The sequence below is a fragment of the Chamaea fasciata genome, unplaced genomic scaffold, assembly GCF_029207755.1.
Source record: "Chamaea fasciata isolate MVZ Bird 193981 ecotype frontalis unplaced genomic scaffold, bChaFas1.0.hap1 SCAF_4, whole genome shotgun sequence".
In the NCBI taxonomy this organism is placed as follows: domain Eukaryota; kingdom Metazoa; phylum Chordata; class Aves; order Passeriformes; family Sylviidae; genus Chamaea; species Chamaea fasciata.
This window is the reverse complement of record NW_027094089.1, coordinates 953023-978089: the sequence shown is the minus strand read 5'-3', so window position 1 is coordinate 978089 and position 25067 is coordinate 953023. Positions and strand designations below refer to the sequence as shown.

The 25067-nt window shown below is 47.6% G+C and overlaps 1 protein-coding gene across 1 annotated transcript; it reads left to right on the top strand.

Annotated features, from left to right (window-relative positions):
* Positions 1-6790: 6790 nt before the first annotated feature.
* LOC136288009 (tetraspanin-36-like) lies at positions 6791-24243 on the top strand. The gene is made up of 7 exons (XM_066180693.1): positions 6791-6904; positions 18623-18814; positions 19696-19770; positions 20249-20344; positions 20953-21105; positions 22031-22114; positions 22940-24243. The coding sequence occupies exons 1-7, from the start codon at positions 6845-6847 to the stop codon at positions 23024-23026; spliced, it is 747 nt and encodes a 248-aa protein (XP_066036790.1). The 5' UTR covers positions 6791-6844; the 3' UTR covers positions 23027-24243.
* The last annotated feature ends 824 nt before the right edge of the window (positions 24244-25067 follow it).

Here is a 25067-nt window from a genome sequence, read left to right as displayed (position 1 = left end):
AATTCTCTCTGTACAAAAGAAACTTTCGACTTCTTCCCCTAGAAGGAAAATTAACTCTATTTAAAGGGAACCAAAGTCCTCCCCACCCCTCGTAAAAGGCAATTTTCCCTACAATGGCTGCCTATTCTCTTTGTCTGGGATTGTGGTTGCTACATGAGCCAGTCCTTGGGCACACCAGGCCCCTTCCCTCTGCAGGATCAAATGTCCTTCTGTCCTGCAGATGCTCCTGGCTTCCCAGGCCAGGGCTTCCAGAAGCTGTCAGTTCCTCTCCGGTTCTGAATTCCCCTGAAGTTTCCTCACTGGTCACAGTCCACACCATCTCAGGTTTCTCCAGCCAGACTTTCTTGTGATTCTTCCTCCAGGCAGCCTTCAAAACACACGCTTAGAGAAATCATGACTCTTGGCTTTTTGTGTCTTTTAGGTACATTTTTTTCTGAGGGTTTGTTGTTGGGTTTTTTTTGTGAGGGATTTCCTGTTTGCTCAGATCCACATGACTGGCTGAGTCAGGAACCCAAGAGTCACATAAACATGCCTACACTGACACGCTTTGCATCAGTAGCAGAGCTCAGAACTTCCACTCATGTATTTTAAAAATATAAGTTAAATATAATTCTTCCCCTTTCGTCACTGGTCACAGCCAGTACCTGCCAGCCAGGACCACATGTCCTGGTGAAGAGCCACACAGAACCCTGGAATGGCAGGGATTGGAAGGGAGCACTCATCCACCAGTGCCACCGTGCCATGGGCAGGGACACCTTCCACTGTCCCAGGTTGCTCCAAGCCCCATCCAACCTGGCCTTGGACACTGCCAGGGATGCAGGGGCAGCCACAGCTGCTCTGGGCACCCTGGGCCAGGGCCTCCCCACCCTCACAGCCACCAATTCCTTCCCAAAATCCCATCCATCTCTGCCCTCTGGCACTGGGAAGCCATTGCCCGTGTCCTGTCCCTGCAGGCCTTGTCCCCAGTCCCTGTGCAGCTCTCCTGGAGCCCCTTGAGGCCCTGGCAGGGGCTGGGAGCTCTCCCTGGAGCCTTCTCTTGTGCAGCTGAAGAGCCCCAGGTGTCCCAGGCTGGCTCCAGAACAGAGGGGCTCCAGCCCTGGCAGCATCTCCGTGGCCTCTTGTAGACTGGCTCTCGCAGCTCCACATCCTTCTCATGCCTGGAGCCCCCAACATACACACACATTTTTCATCTATCTTGTGCAGTTTCCCCTGAGACAGCAGCCTCACATCTTGGCTCTCATTTCTCACCACTGTGATTAATTTAAATTCATGCTGGCACTAAGATCTGTAGCCCGAGAGTCCCGCAGATGTTTCATGGTGGAGCTTTAAGCACCACTGACTCATCATTCAGGTATCTGTGACACAGCACCTGTTTCTGTTGCATCCATGTATCTCCCTGTGGAATTTAATGGCAGCAAGATGCAAGTTTCTATCGCTGGCACACGAAATTTGGGTAGTCCTTACTATTTCTTTGACTCTGAGCTTCATGGGAGGACGGAGAGTTTTGAGTTAGAGGCTGAAAAGAGCTCTGTGAACTTTCTGAGTGAATGAAGGAGGCAGCTGATGGGACGGCTGCGTTTGGCCGTGTCAGCTGCGTGCATCAGTCCTGCTTGGTCACTGTGGTCCAGATGTGGAAGTGCCAAGATCAGAGTCCTTCCCCGACCACATCTGAGCCAGACGGCATCCGCCAAATGCTCCTTTTTACCCCAAATCCGCACGGTGGAAGGCGATGGGAGTGTGGGAGGATCAGCTGCTTCCTTCTCTCCACGTCCACGGGCAAGCAGAAACGATATTTTTCTCCTTCCTTTCCCTCAGCCTTGAAAGAGCAAAGGGTAACCACTAAAAGGGAATGTGATATGAGGGAGGGGTGAATAATTCCAGCGTGATTAGGATAGAGTAAATCCCACTGGAGGATTTACAGTTTTATTTCTATAAAGCTGCCTGTGGTCCTTCCCTTCGTCCCTGCCCCAAGAGCTGATCCATATCAGGAAACATCTTCTTTCTCTCCCTGCGTGCTCCAGGTTTCACCAGGAAGACTACAACTCCAAGTTGCTTTATCTGTATTTTGTAATTAGAGGGGGATATCACAGAGGAGCTCACGGGCATCGTTTGGGGTTTCACCACCTACATCCTGCCTGGCTGCTCTCAGTCACCAGCTGAGCAAGTGGGTGAGATCAGCAGCGAGGTCAAAATTCCCCTCCCAGCAAATCAGAGTCCCTGAAGCAGAGCCGAGCTCCAGGCTCCAGCTCCCTGCAGGCACAGCTTCGGGCTTGGGGCAGCATTACCTGTGGCAGAGTGCTGAGGTGTGGCAGGAATCAGAATTCCAGGCTAGTGACATGGATCCTTGCACATGAACGCTCCAGGGAAATGCTGCCGTGCTGAGCTCTCTGCTGGCATGGGATGGAGAGCCAGGCACAGTCCTTCCCTTCCCAATACAACTCCAGGCACGAACAATTTCCCTACTGTAAAAATGTGAATATTTGTGCTGGGAAACACACTTTTTTTCACGCCTGAGACAAGAACTGAGTGTATAACCCAGCTGGAGTGTTTAAAGAGGAACTGAAAGTTTTTGAGTTGAGTTTTTCAGACTTGGCTACCTGCTGATCTTATTATGTCAATAAAAGATTATTTTATTCTTTTTAGCTAGAAAGCAACCTCTGCTGACTGTAGATTTTCCTTCCTGTTATTTTTACATGAGTCTTTTCAACAGACCCAGATGATTCCAAGAAATAAGGTCATGTACTATAAAGATGCTTCTGCGTCATCCTCACGTGCCAATCATGGAAGGCTGATGTTCTGTCCTCATTGCAGTGGAGGCACCAAAATGTTTGGCACAGTCAGCATCTGGCACAGCAAAAGAAGAGACTAAAGTCAGTGGGACAGTGAGGGGAGGACAGGTTTCACAGAGGTTTTATCAACTGATGATTCTCAAATGAACTTGGTGGTGTGGGTTCTTTCCCAGAAGACTTAGAAAGTGAGTGCAGCCATTTAAGAGCTGTTTGCAGTGGGGCTTGAGGAAGGGAGGTGAGGTGCTGGCAGACTGAAAAAAAAAAAAAAATAAAAACACTCGGAAATTACAAGCCGGTTAACTTCAGTTCCTGACTTATAACATCAAAGAGACCATGGAACAACTGGAAAATCATGTGCAGGCAAGAAGAAAATACAAATACCAGCAACGTAGACATGTCAAGGACAAATGGTTTCATGCTAATCACATTTCCTTCTGTGATGGGTAACAGGCCTTGTGGGGAAAGCAGCAGTATATTTAATATGATAAGGCTTCTAACACCTCCCTGTGCCCCACAGCACCTTCATCCCCACGGCCTGTCCAGAGCAACCCCTGGGTCCCCCACCCGTGGCTTGGTGTCACCTGGGTTACTGTCCCACCTCTTGTGGGTTTAAACTTCAGTAATAACCTGGAGAAGAGAACTGAGAATTTTTCATGTGGAGAGCACATGGAGGTGGTTAAGGACAAGGACTGCAACAGAAACAGAGTTTCCAAGCGATCTTGAGGGTTTGGAGGAAAGGGCTGAAAAATCAGATGCAGTGCAGAAGGGATGAGGGATGGAAGGACAGGCAATGGCTTCCCAGTGCCAGAGGGCAGGGCCAGATGGGATCTGGGGAAGGAATTGATGGGTGTGAGGGTGGGGAGGCCCTGGCACAGGGTGCCCAGAGCAGCTGTGGCTGCCCCTGCATCCCTGGGAATGTCCAAGACCAGGCTGGACAGAGCTTGGAGCCACCTGGGATAGTGGAAGGTGTCCCTGCCCATGGCTGGGGGTGGCACTGGATGAGCTTTAAGATCCTTCCCAGCCAAACCATCCTGGGATTCTTGGATTCCATGACACTGGCAGTGTTGCTCACCTGGACAGGGGTAATCAGGAGAAGTGGATGAGGAACAGCTGACTTGGAAGCAGTTCCTTTGGCAGAAATAGATGATCATGAGCTGGGAGTGAGTCAGCAAGGCCACGGTGCTGCAGGAGAAGGCAGAGAGCTGTGTGACCTCTTCATTACAACCCTTGGGGAACACACTGCATTTCCAGGCATTTCAAGAAAAATGGAGCTTAGTGGGAGAGAATGAGTTCTGGAAAGTGTCTGAACTGGCAAGTGGTTTAGTCTAGCAGGAGTAAAACAAAATAGAGATATTTTCAGATACATGGTCTCATGTGCAGAAAGGGATTTTATCTTTATGTTGTGGTTGTCTGGTGGGTAAGAGGAAATGTAAAGATCCTTATCCTATCATGTTACAGCTTCCAGTACAAACCATTGAGCCACACTGCTGAACATGCAATAAATAAATCAGTGGGAAACCTGTTGTTTTTCCACCACGTTTCCTAAACTGATCTGACTGAAATTTAGCAAACCTAACCAACTTACCCAGGGCAAGAGATTTATGGTAGGTAGCAGCTCTAGAAACACAGCCTCCTTTGAGGCTTTATCAGGTTAGGTAGTTTTAATTTCCTTTTTTTCCCCAACTCCCTTCCAAAGCTGGCTGTGAAAATTCCAGCTTACTGCTGTTTTAAGATCTCATGTTCAAAAGGAATCTCTTGATTCCGATATTAACTTGGTAGGAAATGGTGCAGAATATCATAACCAGCGCTGCTTGTGATGTTTGGGATTCATCTCCATGGGCACATTTTATTCTGGCAAGTTACTTTCTAGATCACCTTTAATAAAAAAAACAGCTACCATTGATTTTAAATAACGCGTTGTTCTGAAACAAACAGCATACATGTGGTAACATTTTTATTAAGGATCCTGTTTTACTCTCACTGTGAAATTACCATTCTTTTATTTAAAATTAAAAAGTTCTGTTGAAATTACAAGTGACAAAATTGGTAACAATATTTGGATATTAAAGAAAGGTTGGGTTTGGTTGGTGTTTTTGTTGATTTTGGTTTGTGGGTTTTTTTCTTTAATTCCTTTATATTTCATTTTAAATCAAACGTCAGACTTTGCCCTTTCATTTTCCTTCAAACTATTTCCCCCAAATTACTAATCATTCCTACGAAACTAGGATAAATTGTTTCCAGGTGATTTTTTTTTTTTTTTTTTGCTTTGTCTGCCTTCCACACTGCAAGGAAAAGTGAAAATGCTGATTAAAAAAAAAATTTTAAAAAAAATTTTGATTAAAAAAATAATCCACAATCACACATTTTGTTGAAATTTAGTGCTGTAATAGAAATTATGATGGCAAAAAGAGGCTTGCTGGTAGGAGGAGCTCTGTGAGCAGCCCTCAAGTTCTAGCTTTGTGCTGATCTTTACTCTCCAAGGAATTTAATTTTGGATATCAGCTTCACCCCACTTTCTGCATGGGGATTTCTCTTTTCAGCAGCCAGCACAGAGAGTCTGCTGCCTTTCAAAGCAGCTGCAGCTTAAATTCATGGGCTATGGGCAGAGGCTGTCCATAATCTCCAGAGGCTGTTCATAATCTCCCTTTCCTGGTTTCCTGCTGGAGAGCTGGTTCAGCACATCCCTTCCAAAACTCATGTCCCCCAGAAGATGCTGCATCACGGCAGTTTCTGCCAGGAAGGGGCAATGGCAGGAAACTCGTTATCTCTGCATCCTGCAGCCCTGCTGAAGGGTGCGTTCAGCTCAGTTTGGGCTGCCAAATGTCTTCTCTGCAAAGTTGCTGGCTGCCAGTCATGCACCTCCAGCTTGTTTGTAAAAGCACAAAGCTTGGCTGATGGAAATAAAGTGACATTTGCAGCTCTCTGCAGCCGCTGAATTCTGACACCTCTCCCTCACATTCCAGAGACTGGGATGTACTGCTGAGTGTCCAAACCTGTGTTGTGGAGTCACAGAATCACAGAATGGCCTACGTTGAAAGGAACCTTAAACACCATGCCATGGGCAGGGACATCTTCCACTGTCCCAGGGTGCTACTGCAAGCCCAATCCAGCACGGCCTTGGACACTGCCAGGGATGCAGGGGCAGTCACAGCCCTCATCCTTACAGCAGCAATTCCTTCCCCAGATCCCATCTGGCCCTGCCCTCTGGCACTGGGAAGCCATTGCCCGTGTCCTGTCCCTGCAGGCCTTGTCCCCAGTCCCTGTGCAGCTCTCCTGGAGCCCCTTGAGGCCCTGGCAGGGGCTGGGAGCTCTCCCTGGAGCCTTCTCTTGTGCAGCTGAAGAGCCCCAGGTGTCCCAGGCTGGCTCCAGAACAGAGGGGCTCCAGCCCTGGCAGCATCTCCGTGGCCTCCTCTGCACTGGCTGCAGCAGCTCCACGTCCTTGTGCTGTTGGAGCCAGGGCTGGGGCAGCTCTGCAGGTGGGCTCTCACCTGAGCACAGGGGCAGAGGGGCAGGATCCCCCTCCCCTGCTGCCCACGCTGGGGGATCAGCCCAGGGCATCGGGTCCAGTTGTTAACCCAGCACAGATCCACACATTCCCACCAGTGATCCACACATTCCTGCTGTTCATGGAGCATGTGACTGAGAAGATTTCTTCAGATAGACAAAAAGAGACAGGCTGGATGAAGGGGAGATAGCTGTGGGTTAGCAATCCTGGAAGGCAAATCTGGTGTAAACCTTTGATCTGCAGTGAGAGCTTTTCACAGGGCATAGTGTAACTTCTCTGGAAAGTTGCAGAAGTTTGGGGGGGGAAAAAAAAAAAAAAAAAAAAAGGAAAACACAGTCACCAAAAAAACTCCAAACCACAGCCGAAGCCAACAGTAACTCGCTTTGACATTTGTTCCCGGCACTCCCCACCCCCTGGTTGGAAATGCGCCTGTTTGGCCACGGGGAAACGCGTCCCGTGGGTGGGCAGGGCAGGGCAGGGGCGGGCCGGGGGCGGCTCCGCGGGGAGCCCAGGGCCGGTGCGGCGGCACAGCCCCAGAGCTGCTCCCGACATGGACTGCGGAGTCATCACCTCCAAGACCGTGCTGCTGCTGCTGAGCCTCGCCTTCTGGGTACCGCGGGGCTGTCCCGGGCCGCGGGGGACGGGGGCTCTGGCAGGGGGACACGCTGCTACGGGACATGCCCGCCGTCCCGGGTTTCCCGCAGGCAGACGAGCATTGAGCTTAGCTGTGTGCAGGTGACCCGTACGTTTCTGTAGCAACCCCTAATTGCGTGTTTTTAAAGAACAAGGAGATTTAGAGAACAAGGAGATTTGGGGGTTTTAAGTTTCTAAGGAAACAAAAATAAGGTCAGACCTTGTTATTTCTGTTTGTTGTTGTTGTTGTTGTTGTTTTTCTTCGTGGCGTGTTTGTAATGTACCCGGTTTTTTAGTAGTGTTTTTAATTAAAGCAGTCTGCAACCAGGTTTTGTGATCGGAAGCAAATGGAGCCCCATGGCGAGGGCATTGTACAAGGGCTCTGCTTCATATTTGGGGCGAGGAGACTTTTGGGGAGGAAAACTGCTGAGAACTTTGTTCCAGCTGTGTCCTTGGCACTGTTACGGCTTTCCAAATCACTTCCGCGATAATTATTTACAAGCAAGTGAAAAAATGAGCGTGGTTTGTGTACTTTTTAGCCTAACCCGCGCTGGTTTGGGAGTGTCGGCATCAGAGGTTCGTGGCACTGCTGCCTTGTGACAGTGACAGCGAGGCCTGGGGCTCGTGGCTGTTCAGAAGAGCTGGGGATTATTCTGGGAACCAGGCTCGGGAATTCCCCCGCATGGGGAAGTTTGGAAAAACCCCCACCGTCACCATCGACCGCCCTGGGATTTGTGTGCTGCCATCAGGGAAGGGCTCCTATCAAACCTCGTGTGTGTCTGTGCCGTGGGTTGGGGGTTCGCTGCTGCTTTGTAGCGCCTGGGTGTTTTCCAGAGGGACTTTTCCAGGGATGCCTCCAACCTGCCGGCTACGGCGAGGGTCTGGAGCTGCTCGGCCCGGGCTGGGGCTCAGCATTTCAGCGCCCCTTGCTCTGGGTGTAACAGGGCTCTTCCTGAAGAGAACAACCAGAGTTGTCCAAAGAGAGACCCTACATGCGGAGGAAAAAAAAAAAAAAATCGCGACAAAACAATGCAAAAGAAGGAATACTGCTCGAATTAATCCCCGAGGCCTCGTGGGGTGTGGTGCCGTTGTGTAAAAACGTGACGCGCTGCTGGCTGTGGTGAGGAGGTCATCCCCTCCGTCCTGCGCCTCCTTTATGGAGGCCCGGCACAATTCATTGCTGCGTGTGCTCCGTGTAACTCCTGAGCCACTGGCACAAATGGAGCTGCACGCCAGGTAAGGTGATCTCGCCGTGTCTGCCTGGTCTGTGATGATTTTTTTTTAATTTTTTTTTTTTTAAAGTAGACACGGGGAAACATTGTACCATCCCTCTGTTAGTATGTGGAAGGCGCCTGAGCCTCAGATCAGATCTACCCCGGTTTAGCATCATTGCTTGGGCTTTTTAAAAATGAAACAACAGCCTTATAGCTGCTTAGAAATGTCTCTGGTGCTTTTTCTTCTGCTGTAGGAGAACTTTCTAATCGTGATTGGTCATCGGCATCCATGGGCTGTCAGTAATGATCCTTCTGCCTGTCTGCAGCCTCTGAATTTGGGGTGACCCAGACCGGCCCTTTGGGTTGTTTTTTATCCCAGTGAGAGCAGTGCAGCCCCAGTACCTGTGGCATTTATATGCTGTTGCTGCCACCATTATGTGTGGTAATCACATTCCAGCTGGAGAACTGCAGAACCTGGAATTCTGGTTTTAGGAGGGTGGAGATGGAGGGACTGATTCTTTAATGCTCCTTCTGAACGTTTCTAACAGTCAGGGCTCTGTGAGTACGAGGCTCCAGATGATTGTGAAAACACCGGATTTGCAAAGAGCATTAGAGCTCTTCTCCGTGGAGTAATTCGTGTCCAGACATTGCACGATGCAGATCTTTCCCAGCTTGGAAGTGATTATGGAAAATAATTCACCACCTGCGTAGTCAGCAGATGGTGCAGATGTGGTTCTTTGACAGAAGTTACTACTTAAGAATATCCTAAAAAGGCAGAAAAACCTCTTTCGGATTTCTGATCGTTATCGTGCAGGGTGAAGGAAGTCAGATCTTCCACAATGACAAATCGGGGCTTCCTAAATGAGGTGAAAAAACCACCTTTCTCCAGAGCACCAGGCTCAGCATAGTTCATGCAGGTCATTCTGTGGGTGAGGGATCCATGCATAACTCCCCCCAAAAATTTAGTGATTAAAGATTATAAAATTATAAGGTTGCCGGGGTGGTGCTTCAGGCTGTGGGAGTTCTTCCCACCTCCTGTTCTGCTCTTTAGCACCTACTAATTAGGTGCAAGTGAGTGGTTGTTGTGGTAAGTGGATGTTGGCCTGCTCTTGGTGAAGAGTGGGGATGCCGGTTTATATCATGGCACCTAGGAGAGGGAGAGGAAGGGTCAGAGCAGACGTGATGTTCTTGGCAGTGTCTTTCGAGAGGACTGGGCTGGGTGGGATGTGGTGATGCTCTTCTTGAGGGAGAGAGGTGAAATGCTGGGATTCACTTCCTGGTCCAAGAGAAGAAACTGAGAATCTTAAAACTAAGATGGAAGCTTCGTGCTCCAGTATTTCTGTGTAATGTGCAGTAAACACCTTTCCAGGTTGCTTTTAACCTCAAAGCACCCAGCACCTTGCCCCTGCTTACCTTCAGATTCGTTGTCACTAAACAGGTCTCTGCCTTCAGAGGGGGTTTGGCATCCATTGGTGGTTCTGGGGACTAGGAGTTGGACTTCCATCATCCTCGTGGGTCCTCTCCAATTCAAGATACTTGAATATCTGATTCATCAGATCATTTAACTCATCATAAAAATTGCAGTGACAGTAATAAACTCACTGTTACTTTCCAGACAAATGACATTCAAGAATCATTATATAGGAAAAAAATAGAGGAAAAAAAGCACACTTGGAAGTGTTCAAGTTACTTCTGTATTTCAAAATATTGGCATCAGGTAATTATTTTGCTTTCCTTAATCTAGATACTTTTTTGGACTGTTTTGTTTCCCGCATTTCATTCCATGCCTAGCATGGCAATAGAAGAAGCTCTGAAAAACATGAAAGCATGTTTGATTCATCACTAAAGGGCTACCTTAGGTGTTCCTGCAGTGAAAATCCTGTTTGGCCAGATTTCCCATTCACTTTTAAGCAGAGACGGACACTTTCCCAGCTTCTTTGCTTTACTTGCCCAACAGAGAAGCATTAGGACAAGTTACTGCCCCAGGGGGCTTTAGCAGGACCAGGGGATTTGAGACAGCAGCATTTCATCTGCTGACAAGAAGTGCAGACCCCTGCCATTGGGCTGGAACATCTTCCACTAGACCAGATGGCTCAAGGAATCGCAGTATTGCTGCGGTTCACTTTAAATAATTTTTAGTAATTCGGAGGTATAAACTTACCCACAAGAAAAATTCCTGCATGTGTGAATGGTTTGAAATCACTCATGCCAGTAAATGAGTACTTTGGGAATGCTTACTCCGAAGCCTCAGTCAGAGAGAAATCTGGATACTTCTAATGAACAATGCATCGAGTAGCAAAGATTACCTGGAAGGAGGGAAGGGGAAAGTGGTGGGCTCCTTGGGAGTTTGAGCTAGGGTGTTATTAAAGGTCCCTTCCAACCCCAGCCATTCTGTGATTCAGTGATTTCTAGCCCATTTCTGAATGATGAGAGAAGAGCAGCCCCATGATGCAGAGTAGTCACAGGATGGGGCTGATGCCTGGGCTGGGCACTTTGGCGTGACCCTGATGGGCTTGCCTGGAAAGGGTAAAGTTCCTCCTTGTTTTAAATTATTCTGCCCACAATCAGGAAGCGGGACTGAACTGACTTTCAGGAAAATGGGCTTTGCTGTATTGCGTAGGGGCCTCGCGGACTAAATTAAAATGAAGATGCTGGTGCTGTGTGGTCAGCACAGGGGAAGTGTTGGGACAGTGATGTGGATTCGGAGGAACAACCTCAGCCAGACTGTCCCCAGTTGTCCCCGTGGCTGTGAATGGATCTGCTGGGCTGTGTATCAAGAGGTCTGTTGTTGACAGGCTGAGAAGGTGGGGGTGATAAGGAAGTTGTGTGGAGACCATGGAACAGTCTTCCAGAGTCTGAAAGGTCTACAAGGAAAAGAAAAAAGGATTTTTTTTTTTTGTTTAAGGGATACTTCATCAAGAGCTATGGTGATCGAGAATGGCTTCACACTGAAAAGAGGGGAAATTTACACTGGATATTGGGAAGGAATTGTTCCTGTGAGGGTGGTGAGGCACTGGCACAGGTTACCCAGAGAAGTGGGATTTTTCCAGGCCAGGCTGGACAGGGCTTGGAGCACCCTGGGACAGTGGAAGGTGTCCCTGCCCATGGGAGTGGGTGGAACTGGACTTTAAAGGTCCTTCCAGCCAAAACCATTCTGGATTTATGTGTTTCCATGTTGTGGAAGTGCATCTGGTAATCACAACAGCTCAAGAAGCCCCATTTTGGTACCTCTTTAGCAAGATTTAGGAATAGCTCTGCTGTAGTTTAGGTGCACCTTGATTTAGTTGTAGGGTTTGGTGTCTGAGCCAGGAACAGCTGATTGAGAAATTGGGGTGGCTCCAAAGGCAAATATTGAACTATAGGGTGTTTTGTGTCCAACAAACAGGCTGCTCAGGTCCAGAACAGCCTGGCACTGGCTGATAAATCAATCCATGCTTGGCTGAAGTTACACTCCCTGCAAGCTCATGCCCTGCAGTCTGTGTATTTGGGGAGAATACAAGTGAAAACTGGGGTTCTGACATGTGAAAATGAAGGTTCTGCTTTCTCCTCCTTCTGGTCCTGTTGCCTCTGTGGTTGTGATTAACAGCAGCACTCTAGCCCCAAGGCAGGAGTTGAAGCATTGGAAGTCGTTGGAATTGGGGCAGGATTCCTTGCTTTGTGCTGCTGTACAGTGTGTCCATGAGGACATCCCAGCATTTGTGCTTTGTAGGGTATGTGCTGGCGTTTAGGGGTGGGAAAATAACCTTGGGGAACAGAAGAAGAAGTGCTAAAACAACTCTTAAGGCAGACATTTACTTATTACAGCTTGAAACCAGGCCCACTACACCCAAAATCCCCTCTAGGTGTGTGGTTTTGCAGCATATGAAAACTGCAAAAAAAAGTTGGTTTAGGTTTGGGATTTTTTTTTTCTCCTGAAAGAGAGATACAGGTTTTCTGAGCCTTTTGGCAGCTGCTCATTGTTTTCATTTGAGGAAGAAAAGGAAAAAGCAAGAGCTTCCCACCGTACCCAGCAAGCAGCCCTGAGGAGTGTTTTGAAGGCAGGCTGGAACACGCCCCGCAGTTGTACATCCCAGCTGAGTATTTTGGTGTAACAGACTTTGATGAGTCTGCTGTGGCTTGGTGTGAGTTGGCTCACAATAGTTGTCTGGGTTCTGTCCCACCTCTATAGCTCAAGTGAGGAAACTCTGCTTTGAAGGTTTTAGTTTGAGGGTAATGACTAGCATGAGATTGGCAATTCTCTCCTGGAGCTGCTGGAATCAAGGGCAGCCTGGTTGGAGCTCACAGCTTTGGCACTTTTTGCTTCAATCCAAAGCCAACTTGCTGAGTTCAGTATTTTTTATTATTTTGTAAATCGGATTTACAAAATCAGAAGGATCCCTCTGATCCTTCAGGACATGAGGATCTGAGGGAACACAAGTTTGTGTACTAACGGAGACCCCATCCTGCCTCCAGCCCTGGCTCCAACAGCACAAGGACGTGGAGCTGCTGCAGCCAGTGCAGAGGAGGCCACGGAGATGCTGCCAGGGCTGGAGCCCCTCTGCTCTGGAGCCAGCCTGGGACACCTGGGGCTCTTCAGCTGCACAAGAGAAGGCTCCAGGGAGAGCTCCCAGCCCCTGCCAGGGCCTCAAGGGGCTCCAGGAGAGCTGCACAGGGACTGGGGACAAGGCCTGCAGGGACAGGACACAGGCAGTGGCTTCCCAGTGCCAGAGGGCAGGGCCAGATGGGATCTGGGGAAGGAATTGGTGGCTGTGAGGGTGGGGAGGCCCTGGCACAGGGTGCCCAGAGCAGCAGCTTTGCTTGCTCCTCTGTGACTGCCCTTGCCCTGATGATGCTGTCAGTGGTGCTCAGTGACAGGACCAGTGAACACCAGCTGAGGCACAGGACGGCCCTTCTGAACATCAGAAACCTTTTTCCCTGTGAGAGTGACCAAGCGCTGTCACACGCTGTCCTGGGTGAAACCAGAGAACACAAATGTGGCAATCACTACCTGATTCATCATTTAGAGAAATGAATACCGTGAGCAGGGTAGGAAACAGTAACTGAAACCAGGAGGTCCCTTCCAGCTGGCAGAGCTTTAAATCCAGGATGAGAAAAGGGAGAGAAAATGGTGCACATGGGATGGGAAGTGCTGAGTTGGGGTCCCTCTCATTGCTGGGAGAAACCAGCTTTGCCTTGGGCCAAGAGAAACCCTCAGGTCTGGGAATTGCCTGCTCCACGTGGGCCAAGGGGAGTTTTAAACTGAGGATAAAGTGAGGAAAGCTTTCTCAAAAAAAGCACTTTGCTCAGTGCCTTTCTTTTCCCCTAAAGTCACTAGAGAACCTGTTGGCTCCTTGAAAGTGAAATAGTGCAGCAGCCAGGGAGGACTTGAAACTCTGGTAGTGAATGGGAAGAATAAATCTTGCAGTACAATAAATCAGCAAGGGAGCCAGATTGTGATTCCCTTTGCCATGCAAGCTGGCTGTTGGGTAATAAAATACATTATTTATGGAGGAAATGTGCAAAGCCTTTCGGGCAGAAGATTTACCTGTCAAGGTAAATCAAAAGCATTTCTTGTACACAGAAGAAAAGCCAAAAAACAAACAAAGACATGGAGAGTATTCTGTGTTAAGGAGAGGATGGGCAGCTGTAACTGAGACTGGTGTTGCTGGGGGCTGATTCTAGATATCAGAGGCATGGGGGCAGCACAGTAGTAATAATTGCAATTGGCAAAGTAATAATCGAAGGTGAGACTTCCCACTTTGTCCACTGAAACTGCTGAAAAGGTGGTAGCATCCCAGTGAATGCAGGTGTTGGATGGGAAGACAAAACAAAATCAGATGTTGCACTGGGTGAGAAGCCCTGGCTCTGCAAAGATACTGGTGAAAAAAGCGGGATTTGAGCCTTAAAATTAACTCGGGCAGCTCTTGTGAGCTGACTGTCTAGTGATGAATTAGGTGGCAGTGGTTCTGAAAGGGTTTTGTGTGGATATTCATAGTTCTTCGAGTTTGTATTTGCAGTAGTTTGCTGTAGAAGACAAACGCTCTTACTGTGTCATGAAAAATGGCATTATTTATCATAACTGTCTTTTTCCATAAAATGTTAATTATATAGTCCAGCCAGCCTGAGTTTTGTGCTGTGGTGGTGCTGGCCCTGGGAAAGTCCCACTGGACAAAGGAAAAATGTCTTTAAGTCTCACAGCCTCAATTTTTACTGTATAGAGGCTGCATCTTGCTGGACACATGGGGTGAATTTGGACTTCACCCTGCTCTTAAGCTTCTCCTTTTAACACTACAGCTTTTTTACTCTGTATTTTTAATTTCCCGGCCTTTTAAAAAGAAGGTCTTATGCCAGTTTACAGTAACAGACCGAGTCCTAGAATCAACGCTCTGAAGTGGGTGGGCGCTGGGAGAAACATTTTAAAAAGTACCCCAAATCCTCCAACCGGCAGGCACTGCCTTTTAACATCATAGCTGGTGGTTTGGCGCCTTTGCTGTACCTTATCTGGGTTTGGCAGGGGGCAGAGAAGGCAGTGCTGATAACTGCGAACGAACACTAACCTCTGTTCTCAGCCATCACATAAGGAAAACAGAGAAGTAAAGGTGGAAAAGCACCTGTTCTGCCTCACTGATAGAAAAAGAGGTGTGTATTTATAAAAAATTTGCATGTGTTTCAGAGCAGTGGTATAGGGGAAGCTTTAAGCAGCCCCTTCTATGTCTGTGATTAGGTAGCATGAAGTATTTGCATGGCTATACACCTCATGAAAAGGGTAGGGGGTTATGATCATCAGCGTATAAAAACAGTGGAACACAAAATAAGAAGTTTGCTGTATTTTAAAAAATACATAAAATCAGTGTTTTCCAGCAGCTGTCCTGTTCTGCATCAGGCTTGTGTTTCATGGGCAGGACTGAATATTCACGGCGCTGTGTGTGTTATGTGACTGAGAGTCCCCCCTTGTTGTGTTTGTACTCTGTGCACCTGCTTCCCTGGCTCAGCTAAGTGTGGAGGAGCTTGTTGAGCCCAGGCCCTGCCCAAACCTCAACCTGGGAAAGTCTGGTGACTGTCACAGCTTGGCTTTCTTCTCACTCAGCCCCGAGGAGTTCGCTTTTTCACGCTCAGATAGTTTTTCTGCTTCCTGTCAAGGGCGTGGGATATGAAAAATTGAGTGATTCTGGCGTTAGGTCCTTGAAGGGCGCAAGCCGTGGTGGGTGAGGCAGAAGACGCGGCTGCAGCTCTGTTGCCCAGCTGTGAAAAGGGGTTTTCTTACAAAATTCCCTTTCGCCTCATCTCCTCATCTTGTCTCAAGGACTTCATCAGCATTGTAAAGAAACAGCAGCAGTTCCCTGAAGCCGTGGTGAGTGTGGTGAGTCAGCTGGGGCTGCGTGGGCAGGACAGGGCCAGGTGTGGGTGTCGTGCTGGTTGTTGGTGGCCCGGGGGAGGTGGTTCTCCCGTATCCGCCCTGAGTCACTCTCTGGCTGCCCGTGCCGGGGTTTGTGCCTTGCGTGGCCTGAGCCTGCTGGGCACTGGAACTGGCTGCAAGTAAGCTGCCAAGCAGGAGGCCAACAAAAAGTGTGAACAACAATAACCATTTGTAGTGTGAATTTCTTGGCATAATGCTAGTGTCCTTGTGGATAATTTTAGAAGGGTTTGAGAAGGTGGTTGACTAATCATGAAAAAGGAGGAGTATTTGATCTATTCCGCTTCAAAAGTAATCGCTCAAACTGACCTTTGTGTTGGTGAGATTGTTTTTTCCTTGAGATCCAACAGAAACCAAATCAAACAGACTTTGAGATCCATTTGTTGCAATACAAAGGACTTCTGTTTCTAGAAAAGTACATCTTAGTACATCTTCGTCTTAGATCTAGGAAAGGGCTGTAGGTTTTGTGATGTTGGGCTGAAACAACTGTTCCACTGGATTTTGAATTTACCTTAAATTCTGGAGAGGTTTAAGAGAAGAGTTCTCATTTAAGTTCTGAAATATTTTTCATCTTTGCTTTCAAAACTTGTCTCTGGGAGTCACCTGCAAAAATCGGGGAAGAGATCATTAGCTGTAATGCCTTCTATTTCTGAGTGACCCTGCTCTTCAGACTTCAGGATCCTTCCCACTGAATTAAAAATCATGGGTGAAGTTGTGTCAATATCTGTGGAGGAAAATGTCATCTTCCTTTAAGTCTTTTCCCAGAGACTTCTGGTTTTGCCTCATTACACTTCCTTTTTCTGCTTGGAAGCAGAAGTTTGGAAATTTTAATAGACTTCTTGCTGGTTGTGTTTTGTCTCTGATGAGAAACGAGGCAATTCCTGAGTGTTGCAATAAAACACACCGTGAAAGTGCTTTATATTTGAGGTCCTTGAACTTAACACTAGACCTTCTGATTTTGTCTTGCAGTCATGGAGCTTTGCTGGTCTAGGATTTAGGGGCCTTCTGTGAATTGGCTTCATAATTTATTTTTTTTCTTCATTTGTGGCAGCTTTTTACTTGCAGCAAGGTATTTCTTGGCTCCTCACAGCTGCTTGGTCTTTAGCATGTCCTGTGCTGCTTCCTTTGTATTGCATGTTGAGCACACTGGAAATGGATGGAAAATGAAGTATGGATGAAAAATGAAGAATGTTTCTCTGCCATGGTGGAGAGGGACTTTGGACGAGACACTGGAGTGGCAGGACGAGGGGGAATGGCTTCCCACTGCCAGAGGGCGGGGTGAGATGGGATATTGGGAAGGAATTGTTCCCTGTGATAGTGGTGAGGACCTGGCACAACTTTACTTGCCTCTCTGTGACTGTCCTTGCCCAGATGCTGCTGTTTCAGAACAGAGAATAGGTGGACACACATGTGGATCCAACCTTCCAGGCCAGAAATACAGGATACACTTTTTGAGTCATGCATCTTTATTCTTTCTGTGCGACTGAAGGCAAAGGAGGATGGAGGTAACGTGTCCCCACCTCCACCTTTACTGCTGCTGCCATTCCAAGGACCTTTCCTGTCCCACTTTCACTTCAGGAGCAGAGTGTTGGAGAAGGTGAGGTTGCTCCTCCTCAACACCTCGCTCCTCTGGTGAAGTGAAAAAGCAGTGGTGCCCTTTGAGATAAAGTGGTCTCATCCTTTCTCTGCATCCCTAAAAAGGAGTGGCAGGAAAAAGCCACGGTCACCCCACACCTGCAGACAAGGGAAATAGGAAAGAGATTTTCCTTAATGAGAGGAAAAATGAAAGGAAGCTTTAGGAACTCCTTTAATCATTAGCATATCTGAAAACCCAGTGCACGTGGAGAAGGAAAACAACCCTGTTGAGAATTGGTGATGATCCTGTTCCTTTTCCTGATATCCCACTTTGTAGAGGACCTGCTGTATCTGAGCCCCAGTGCAGCAGGACCTTTCAGGTCATGTGTTAAATGTCAGGCTTCATCACTTGGTGCATCTGACCCCAGTAATTCTAGAGTACAGACAGCATCCAGGAATGCAAGATTATGGGATGGGAGCTGTCTGAAACAAAACATGTTCCTGTACTTGGAGGTAATTGAAGGGCAGGCAGCAGACCTGGCTGGAGGGGAAAGAGCCAAACAAGGTAAAGGAATAAGCAAGTCCTAGCTCCAGCACGGGGAGTGTTTGATTTAATTAAAACGTACAGTGCTGGGGAAGTAACAAACTGCTCCAAGGCTGTGTGATGAAATCCTGCTGTGACCTGTTGAAAACAAACCGGCTGGTTCCCCTGAAGTTTCCAGAATGTGAATATCAAGAGTGCTTCATTTTCCTTGTGCTGCAGGATTAAAGAGGGTGGATGAGCCATCCTGACTGAGAGAAATTTTTTGTGCTATCCTTGAGGTTTGGCAGGGCATGGCTGAGTCTTTTGGTGTTGTTTCCAGAGCTGTACCCTGGAATCTTTAGTCCAGTGGGTAAAAGTCTTTGGTCTCCAGGGCAATTGCCACTGGTGCTCTCTACCTTGGCCTCAATCAGCAAAACATCCTTCTGGGAGAGAGATTATTTTAGAGGTTGCAGAAATCTGTTTCCTCCAGGAAAAGGAGGGACTCTGTTTTGCTGAGACTAAGTACATTTGTGCCTGCAGTAGTGGTTAATGCTGCTGTGAGAGTGTGAAGGATGAGTTTTTCTCAAAAACAAACAAACAAACAAAAACCCCAAACCAGCAACTGACTGTGGTGATCTGATTCCTGCAAATGCAGCCTTGGGTGGGATGTAGTAGCCCCTGGGTAGGCAGTGTGAGTTTAGCATTCTGCAGAGGCACTGATGCAGGTCTACAGACTCCAGCCTTTCAGCTCGGCTCCAGTGGTGCGTTATTAGCAGGGGAGTGATACAGTGAATTTTGTCTTCTCTGTGTTCAAGTTTGAATGCGTAGCTAGATCAGGTAATAGTTTCAGATGCAGCGTTTTTTTATCTAATTCTTTCCACACTGTACCCATGATTTCTAAAAATCACTATTGGAAAACACGCCATGATTAGTTTCCAGGTCAGAGGCTTAATAAATAACTGCTATTCACTTCTCCTTATTGCATTTCAGGCGGCAGCTGCAGGGCTCAGCTATGTCGGGGCGTACGTCCTCAACACCTACAAGAGCTACGACAACTTTCTGCAGGACAAGTACGCCCTGCTGCCAGCTGTGATCATTATCTGCGTGGCCGTGGTGATGTTCATCATCGGGCTGATCGGCTGCTGCGCCACCTTCCGCGAGTCCCGCGTCGGCCTGGGGCTGGTGAGTGGCTGGTCCGTGTGTGTCGCCTGCCTCCCGCTGGCAGGGGAGGTGCTGGGCTGGGCCTCGGGAGGTGAACCGGAGTAAAAGGTTGTTGTGATCCACACTGCTTGTTTGTGCGAGTCACCTGCGACTGGGATGCTCTGATTCCCCTCAGCTGGCTCAATGAAGATGAGTGTGGGAAGCAGCAAGTTTTTAGGAGTGTGGTGGTGAAGGAACAGGAGGAAATTCAAGTTTCTAAGCAAGCAAACCAGATGTGTATCAGTTTTTTCTGCTGACTTTAGTCCTCTGAGTGCTGAAAGGATGCCTTTACTGCTCATAGAATTCCTTTAAAAAATCCAGAAAGGTTCACTTAGAGTAACTTCATGCCCCAGGTCATGCCCTGAAGGCAACGTGCACCCAACAAGCAGCGAACAGTGTACCTAATTCAGCTGCTCGTTTATCTGTGCACTCTCCCCTTTGACATCCACCCTGTGAAGTGTTCCATAGGCTCTTCACACAGCTTATGTCATGCCAGTGTTCATGATCAGGCACAGAGCCTATGGAGCCACAGTCACCGGGTCCCAGCCACTCACAGTAATCCCCGAAAGGTTTGCATTGGAAAGGACCCTAAAGCTCATCCAGTTCCAACCCCTTTTCCAGGGGCAGGGACAGCTTCTACTAGACCAACCAATACAACCATGTTGCTCCAAACCCTCTCCAACCTGTCCAGCCGGGGGTGAGGCAGCCACAAGTTCCTCTAAATTATTTTCTGGGAACTATTTTGACTGGAGAGGCAATAAGAGATAATGATCACTTACTGCTGTAAATTAATATGAAGTGCATTGTGCAGCTGAATTCAAGTGCTGTGGGATTCTCTCTTACTGTCTCTTTTTTATTTTCAGTTCTTGGCCATTATCCTGGTTATCTTCATTGCAGAAGTGTCCGCTTTTGTCCTGGGATTTGTTTACAGGGAAAAGGTAAACAAAGAATCAACATCTCTGTCTCAACATAAAAGTGAAAAACAGATCTCACATTGTTTGATCATTTCAATTTATCTGGGTTTTTTTGTTTGGGTTTTTTTTTGAGTTTTTTTAACTTCATCCCCTGTCCTGCAACCTGCAGAGCAAATGGGAATGGGGATGTCTTTGCTGGGAACACAGTGAATATATAAAGTACTTGGCAGATATCACAACAGTCTCTGAGTTGGATTAAACAGTTGTTGATGCTCCCAAAGGAGGGCTTTTCCACTAAGGGCGCCAAGCTTCTGCCTAGGAACGTGATTCTGGCTAAGTGCCACCTGAATTTTGTCTAAAACATTGCTTGTTTTTTCTTACTTCTTATTTCCCCCCCCGCCCCGACTTATTTGGGATACAGATCTTCTGCAGTTTCCACCAGATAAAATTTTCAGCTCTCACATTAAAACCATCTGCATTGTTTTTCTCTCTCTCTAAACAGGTAAAAACTGATGTGCAAGGTACAATGCACTCAGTCTTTGAGAAGTATGATGGCAAAAACCCAGAGTCTACAGTTGTGGATTACTTGCAAGAACAGGTAAGAAAATATTTAAGCATTGTTGGAAAAGAACAGTTGGGTCCTAAGCAAGGGATTTAGGCTGGGAAAGCAGGGGAGAGGATGAGTGGGGCAGTATCCTGGAACTTGGCTCTGTGTTTAGCATCCAGTTCTCCAAGGCTGCTTGAGGGTGCTGCTCACTTTGCAGAGCTGGTGTGCTCAGGCTCCAGGTATGAAGTTCATGTAGTGAGGGATGTGGTTGGTATGAGTGACATTTGCATCAGAGCAAATGAGTACATATGAATAACTGCTGCTGAGAACATTGCACCATAAAATAGCGAGATGATGGAAGACTCTACCCTGCAACTTGTCGCCCTCCTATTGGAGCTTTCACAAAGAATAAGCTAAGAAAGACAGAATAATGTCTAAAGGAGATTGATTTATTACATTTATTGTTTTCCTGAAGCACCGCTGCTTGTCAATGTGCTGCAGACTAGTGGCAGCTCTGGCCCACTATGCCTAAGAGGGGTTTAACTTAACATGAGCATTCATATTTTTGAACATATATTATATATATAATGTAACTAGTAATACATGTGTATAATCTTATGTGACAAGTAACTGCTGTGTAACTGTCCTGTGTTTGGTAGCTTCACTGCTGCGGGGTTAAGAACTACAGTGACTGGACGACCACCCAGTGGTTTAATTCCACTGGGAACAACAGTGTCCCCCAGAGCTGCTGCCAGCAAGAGGCCAAGAACTGCACGGGGCATCTGGATCAGCCGCAGGAACTCAACACCCGGGTGAGGATGAGGGGCTCGGTTTCACAGCTAGGTCATGTTCCTTTTCAGCCAGGTGGAAGCGTGGAGGGAAGCACGCCAGGCGGAGTTTAGGGACATGCCCATAGCTGTGGTTGTTTAGTCAGATCTGGGGCAGGAGAACAGACTGATCTGGGATTGATCATGCTGAATCTGGAGGATGACTGCTGCCAGGGCTGGGGCCCCTCTGCTCTGGAGCCAGCCTGGGACACCTGGGGCTCTTTAGCTCCACAAGAGAAGGCTCCAGGGAGAGCTCCCAGCCCCTGCCAGGGCCTAAACATTTCCTGTAAGGAAGATCAGGGTCACACATTTTAGCAGGGCCTGTTGCAACAGCACAAGGGATAATGGTTTTAAGCCAGAAGAGGATTATTGTAGATCAGATATGAGGATGGTGATGTCCTGGCACAGGCTGTTGCTGCCTCTGGATCCCTAGCAGTGTCCAAGGCCAGGCTGGACAGGGCTTGGAGCAGCCTGGGATAATGGAAGGTGTCCCTGCCCACGGCAGGGGATGGAACTGAATGATCATTCAAGTTCCTTCCAACCCAAACCATTCTGTGATTCTATTAACTCCACACCAGGTTCTCCAGTCTGGGACATCAGTTGACTTTTATAGATCCCATCGATGTACCTTCCAGCTCTGAGTTTTGGGCACTTGTTTTAGTGACCTGAGCTAGAGAAAATTCAGAGGCAGCAAATGTCAGTAGATTGCCGTTTGCCAGTGCCTCTCCTCATGCAGGAAGAAATAAGCCATGAGGTGTGGAAGACAAGGATGGAGTTCTCAGTTCTGCAGTGCTGGTTAGACAGGCCTCACCAGGCCCTGCTCCCTTGGGAGAGCTGGGGGTGGGGGAAATAATCAAAACTTTCATCTGGGTGAACACGTTTTAACATGTTTTTACCTCTTTCATGGCAGGGCTGTGCACAGGAGCTGGAGTGTGGGCTGCAGAGCGTTATCAGCTATGCCATGCTTGTAATCCTGGGGTTTGCCATCGTAAAGGTAAATGTTCCCATCTTTTCCCTCATGGAAAATAGTACTGTTTGCCCTTGGATCTCGGGTCTTTTTCATCTTCACTGTCCTAATAGCCTACAGCTTTCTTCTGCCTCTGAAGTAGACTCAGTCCTATGTTCCTCACTTGTGTTTTTCCAACTTTCTCCATTTCATCTGCCTAGCAATGATGGGAGGGATTCAAAAGATAGTATGGGATTTGAGATGGAAATTCAGTGTGGAATCCATTTTATCATACAGTCACAGAATCCCAGGATGGTTTGGATGGGAAGGGTCCTTAAAGCTCATCTCATTCTGTCCCCTGCCTTGGGCAGGGACACCTTCCACTGTCCCAGGGTGCTCCAAACCCGATCCAACCTGGCCTTGGACACTGCCAGGGATCCAGGGGCAGCCACAGCTGCTCTGGGCACCCTGTGCCAAGGCCTCATCACCTTCACAGCCAGCAATTCCTTCCCAAGATCTCATCTGGCCCTGGGAAGCCATTCCTATCACTTCTTGTCCAAAGGCATGCTTAAGTATTTTGGAGAACTCATTTTATCCCAGAACAATCCAAGCCTTTCACTGAAATTTTCCCCACGTAAGATAACTAGTAATTAATGTGAATGTATTAATTAATGGGACAAACTAGAGAGGAAACACTCAAGCCGGAACTATTACTGGGAATTGGAATGCAAAAATAACACTTTCTGTAGATGTATTTTTAAATGAGTTTTTTTTTTTCACACGATGAAGTCATCTGCTATGTAGGTGTTTAGTCTGAGGGATGAAACAGAAATACAGCAGGACTAAATCTGTTGTGCACTCCCTCTTTTCCAGTTCTTCGGCATGCTGAGCGTCTGTGTGCTTACTTGCAAGAAAGAAGAAAGTGGATACCAGCCTCTTTACTCAGGGGTGTTTGCTTAATAAGCTGAAAAGAACAGTCATGCTTCCTGATGATGAAATTGACTTGTGATCATACCAGAGCCTTCAGAAACGTTATGCTAAGTTTGGACTTGTGACTACAGGTAGCACTGGGTGGTGCAGTAGGCTTCAGAAACTTTCCTCTGACCTTCTTTCCTCTGCCCCAAAAACATGCAGCAGAAACTTTATCTTTTAATCAGTTAACTGGTGGAGACCACAGGAGGGGTTTCAGTTGTCTGCACAAACTTCAGATCATTCCCATGATGTGGTTTAAACAACAAAAGAAACTTCTGAATGCCAGGTTTAAATACTTTTCACAGGCACGGGGATCCGTAGTATGTTTTTTTCCATATCTGATGGTGTGGTTTCAGCTTTTTTCACTTTTCTTATGGCATATGTTGTAATTCTGTTTACTGCAGAGGTTGTTAGTGCAAGACAACCCCATGTTTAAAGTCTAGAACGAGCATTTGTGTGGTTGTTTGGAGCAGGTGACAAACATGAAAAACCCCAGGTTTTGAGCTTTTGGGCTCAGAAGTCTCTTTTATTTCAGTCTCTTAATTATTGACATTAAAAATTCCTTATGAAGCAGAGCTTTTGAACATTTTCTTCCACTTTTTTTTTTTTATGGTTTGGCTTGGGGAGTTAATGCCACATTTCCGCCCTGACCAGGCTTCTCTGCAAAAATGTTAAAAAGATGCATTCTTGTACAAAGCAATTTCAATAACTTGCTGTAGAGCTGCTTTTGCACATTTTCTGTTCTCCTCAATTCTGCTGGACACAGTCACTTACTCCTTGGATTGCATCCCTGCTTTAACACAGTCCTTCTTTAACTCGTTTGTATGTTAATCTGTTTATAAGCACTTCAGGATTTTGGGGATAGAGAACAGAGGGAACTGTGAGCTTTTATGTATCAGGGAATTGTGGAAAAGCAACAGAGATTTTGCTGATTCCTTCCTTGGAGAGATAAGCAGCCTGTCCTTAACAAAATAAACCTTTATATTTGGGGCTAATTAGAAAAAAAAATAGCTTGGGATCAGTGTAAACTGTTGAGTTACTCCATCCCTACTCCAAGAGAAAAAAGAAAGCAATGAGTGACAATGTCCTTCCTATAGGAGACACACCAGCATGAGCATGTGTATGTTGAAAATTGGGTTTTTACTGAGGGCTTTGTCTTCTGTTAAATGCTGAAATAAACTGAATTTATACAACCAGGTAAGAAACGTGTGGCGGTTGTTGCTGGATGCTATCACAGTTCCCTGGTGGGAGTAAAGTCCTCAGGGGTGGAACCGGAGCGGGCGCCTGTGGGTGCTGCCTCAGAGAGATCCCGCCCGGCTTCCCTCAGCGATCCTGCCTTCTCTTCCCGCTGCATTCATCGATCCCGGCTCCCCTCAGCGATCCTGCCTTCCCTTCCCTCTGCGATCAGCGATCCTGGCTCCCTTTTCACCCGCCTTCCCTCAACAATTCCGCCTTCCGCCCTTCTTTCCCGCTCCCCTCAACAATCCCGCCCGGCTCTCCTCAGCGGGCCGGCCTCCCTTACCGCCTCCCTCAGGGATGCCGCTTTCCCTTCCCGCCCGGTTCCCTGATCGCTTCCCTCAGCCATCCCGCCTTCCGCAGTTCCTTTCCGCCCTCCTCAGTGATCCCGCCTCCCTCTCTTCTCCGCTCCTTCCCTTTCTGCCCCGCGTCCCTTCGCAGTTGCCCGCCTTCCGCCCTTCCCTCTGGTCAGCGTTCCCGCCTTCCCTCACGTCCCCTTCCCGCTGTCCTTAATGTCTTTCAGGTTTTTTTCCTCGCCTTTTGTAAACGTAACTTAGGTGAAATCACTTGTAAAAGAGGAGTGTGCCCAGGGAAGGAAAGAACCTGCTCCAGCCGCGCGTTGAGATTACATCACCCAAATAAATGTGCATTAGGTGGGCGGAGAATATGCAGTAAACGGGCGTGTTCGTGTGAACTTTACCGTGTAACAGATGAGACTTTTTACCCCTCGGCAAGCTGATGAGTGAGAACTTCCTCCTTGCACACTCTGCTGAATAATGAATGTCTCCTTTCT